Raw genomic sequence first — 4,173 nt, 5'->3', positions numbered from 1 at the left:
TCCTCAATTTCTCGCTCCAGTCGCGCAATTTATTTTACCTGTACGCATCTGTCCTCTTGATCTTTATCTCCTACCATTGCCTGCATTGAAGCAAGGCTCCAAGCATTACCTCAAATACAACCTTATGCTAAGTTCAATTGCACCTTTGCACTTACACTGAATGTCAAGATGCACGACACCATATCCAGTAGCATCTGTACCATCATAGAAGATATTGGTAGCTTCACAGACGTAATCCCCCATATGAGAACGATCGACGTTTTCGATGACAAAACTAGACTCGCTAGATACTGTGTCGCCATCTTTTGTCCATGTGTACTCGCTCGGTGCGGGGTTAGAATCCACCACGCAACTCAACGTCACAGTTTCACCCTCCCTGTGTATGAGCTGACCATCCTTAACGATTGGTGGATCTTAGAATTATCAAAAAAAAACCAACATGCAAAAAGGTAGAACAATAAAGCACAGCGTGCAATTTTAGCGATACTGTATTAAGTTCAAATGCAATGTTTGGATTTGTCGAGCATTTTGAAATTTTTGCAAGATTTTCATGATTATTGTTTTTAGGAAAATCCGAATACTAAAAAAAACCCCACAATTATGACATAATACCGAGAATGTCAAAAGTTAGACATACTTTTGCTCGAAAAAGGACAAAACTGACATAATGAAAGATCATAATTAAACTTACACTGCACATCCAAAAATGTGGTACTTCCTCCAATGCCTACCGAATCGTCATAGAATGTATTCTTTGCCGTGCAGTTATGTTCGCCATGCCAGTGTACTGTTACGTTGTCAGTCTCAACCCTGTTACTGTGGATAACGTCTCCGTTCGCCAGGTACCAGGTGTAATCGACTTCCGCCGGGTTCGCGTCCGCGACCTCGCACAGCAGCGTCACAGACTCGCCTACTATGCACGGGAGCGTTTCATTCGTAACCACTTCCGGCCGATCTGTAATTTAAAATTACATTTTTGTTTTCAAATTCACGCCATCGCATAAAGAATAGAAATGGAAAAATCATTAAATTAAAAAAAATCATATAGAGCACTTACATTGTACATCAAAATAAAACGAGCTACTCGAAGACTGGACCGAGTCATCCAAAAGCGTATTGTTTGCGAAGCACGTGTAGTTGCCATGCTGGTTTCTGTGTACGTCGTCGAGGTGAAGATCATTTCCGATGGCAATCACGTCACCTTTGTATTCCCAGTGTACGAATGCTTGCGGGTTAGCGTCAGCAGTGCAGTTGGCCCGGTAGAATTCGCCCTCGACAGCGACGTGCCCGGAGTCGTCTTGGATGGTAATGATGGGACCATCTTTGTAATAGATAGACACAAGTTTGACTTTGCTACTGCCCTTAAAATAAAGTCTGTGGTCGCACTAAACGGCAATCGGGCAAACGTAATTCGGAGAACTCTTTATATTGTAGACTTCACCTCGGGGACAAACATTTAACAACCGCTTAATATACTTTGGGTTTCGCTCGTTTAGTTTCGTTGATAGGGATCATCAAAATCAAAATATAGGGACAAGAAAAAAATGCATCGCAGCACGGGTGGATATACAAATAAGTCGAGCAAATATACCGTTGCAATATTAATTTGCATTGTTTTTTGCATTTAATCATACTTTCAGGTTAGATGGCTCTGAAAAAATCTATGTGAGCGAAACCAATTTGAAAATACGTGAGCGGTTGATACGTGCACTACTGAAACGAATACAGTAACCTTGCGGTCTGTAGCTTGTGGGGGCTCGTTTTGGAACTCATGAAGTACATGTATATAACGTTTTCTCCGACTTAGTTTTGTAAAAATCGAAATTCATTTTCCCATCGAGTAAACAAGGGATGGCCGCACTTGTGAATTCCTAATGTCGGTAATTATTAGGTACATTGTTTTCTTGCACAAAATTTGCAAGGTGACCCCCGATTTTTAATCTTGATTTCGACAGGTAGCGATTTACAATTTCTATGCGAACAGATTCAGCAAAATGTAAGTTTAAGTGTGTCAATTTCGATGCACGCACAACCGTCAGTTTGCCGTTGTTGTGCTTGGAACCCAAAGGTACAACGATTAGAAGCTTAAATCGCCGACCTTATAAATACATCAACTAATTCGCAGAGAGAGAGAGAGAGAGAGAGAGAGAGAGAGAGAGAGAGAGAGAGAGAGAGAGAGAGAGAGAGAGAGCCGCATTGGATGCGATAAAGTTATAGTTTGGAACATTTTGGGTACTTACAGTGGACACTGATGATGATTGATTCTTCACAGGCGAGTTCAGGCCACTTCCACGGAGGGAGAGTGTGGTGTTCCAGTCGACAGTGGAAAAAGGCGTCGTTGTCACCGCTGTACAGTGTAGTCGTCCACGTGTTCACGTGTCCGTCGATTCGGGAACCTTCCAGACCGTCGTTGTACCAAACCAGTTCACCGGGGACGTTGTCGTCCAACAATATGGTACAGTTGAAGACGACTTCGTCGCCGGTAATGACAGTGAAATTTGTCGTCCCGTCGACGGAGCACTCTGGTATAGTATCTGCAAAGAATGCGAGTTTTTAGGGTCACCAGACTAACAAAACAATCGACTACAATGTACGTAGCCATATTACGGTACTAAAAAGTAAACGATGGGCCGCTTGCAACATATTAAGTCTCATATTTGATATATGTAGAAGGCTTACATTTACCGACCCCGCTGACATACTACAATTCTTTAATTTTAGAGCAAAATGCTCCAATTACAGTAGGAAACAACTCGCACCAGGCGCGTCATTGCACTCTTGATGTACTGAGAGTAATATCCAATGGGCAACAAGTTAATTTTTCCCATATAATCTTGTATAAGGTTAGAATTTACGTTTCTGGTCCAACTATCATATTGCAATTCTTCAATTTAATGCACCGATTGCAGTCAGCAACGACAGGCACCAGGCATGTCACTGCACTCGTTATGTACAGGACGCAATATCCATAGCTGTATAGCTTCACCATTTGCATACAGCACCTGCTGCATTACTCACCTATCACAAAGACTTGCGCAGTATCACTGTAGAATTTTTGATCAACATCCATACACTCATACATGTCTTCCGATTCGTTGGTTGCTTTTAGAATCCTGAGGTGATATTCATGGCTGTCTATGTCGCCGATAACCTCATACTTCTCAGGCTCGTGGGACTCCCTGTTCTCCGTTATCCGCTGCTGTGCCTCTCCAACACCTACATACCACGATGTCCCCGGTCTTTCTTCGGTAAAACTACAGTTCAGCTGAGTGCTATCGCCAAGGATGACTAGTGTATCGTTCGGTTTCGTAACCCAATGCGCGTTCGCTGTCGCCATTGAAGGGTGCCGGATATGAGAGAGAGAGAGAGAGAGAGAGAGAGAGAGAGAGAGAGAGAGAGAGAGAGAGAGAGAGAGAGAGAGAGAGAGAGAGAGAGTATTTAACAGATATTTTACATTGTTATGCTTGTGTGTGTAAGAAATAGACTATACTACCCATACTGAACTTAACAGGGCAAGTCCTAAATCCATGGCTCCCGCACGTGACAAGTTTTAGGTTGTATCTAGTGCATGAAGTCCTTAAACAACATCAAACTATAGTGTTAGAAAACATGTTGATATCCGATAAAATGGAATAATATTATCATATTCTATACTCAAGTACTGTTTTCGCCGTTAATGTAAAGAACCTTGTGGCTTAAATGTCTCTTTCCGTCCTTAAAAGTACAGAGGCACCAAAGCTAAATTCGCGTCCATATATGCTATTTAAGTAATGTCTCTAAATGTTTCAACCTAGCGCACCGATAAAGTAAGGATATTTTTGAGATGAAAAAATATATTCGACAAAGAACACACTCATACAAATTTGCGGTATTAACGACAGTTTGCAACAGGTTCGAGTACGCCATTTGGCAACAAGCAAGTTATTTTGAATATATCGTGTCTATCGTGCGTATTTTCAGTGGCAACTCACCCGTATGCACAGCCAACACAAGCAGTAGTAGTTCAAACATGCGGGACAGCAACATCATGGCATCCGAATCGGCTTTTCTTGAACAGCGTTTTTTTTTTACGACAACACCCCTCTTAGCCGATTCTGTGTCCTTACTGCGACCTGGGAGACTCCCAACACAGCTGTTTATTGCGTGCCCTCCACACGTAGAATGGGGCGCTTT

The 4,173-nt window shown here is 42.3% G+C and overlaps 1 protein-coding gene across 1 annotated transcript; it reads right to left on the bottom strand.

The window, feature by feature from the left end:
• Positions 1–477: 477 nt before the first annotated feature.
• LOC139129191 (kin of IRRE-like protein 2) lies at positions 478–4,173 on the bottom strand. Its single transcript, XM_070694831.1, has 6 exons — positions 3,972–4,173; positions 3,019–3,327; positions 2,241–2,534; positions 1,058–1,321; positions 732–955; positions 478–486 (listed from the first exon to the last, which is right to left on the bottom strand). Exons 1-6 carry the CDS (start codon positions 4,027–4,029, stop codon positions 478–480), a joined length of 1,158 nt encoding a protein of 385 aa, XP_070550932.1. The 5' UTR covers positions 4,030–4,173.

Source organism: Ptychodera flava, chromosome 3 (assembly GCF_041260155.1).
Source record: "Ptychodera flava strain L36383 chromosome 3, AS_Pfla_20210202, whole genome shotgun sequence".
Lineage (NCBI taxonomy): Eukaryota > Metazoa > Hemichordata > Enteropneusta > Ptychoderidae > Ptychodera > Ptychodera flava.
Note: the sequence above shows the minus strand (reverse complement) of the source record. Positions and strands in the feature narration are given on the sequence as shown.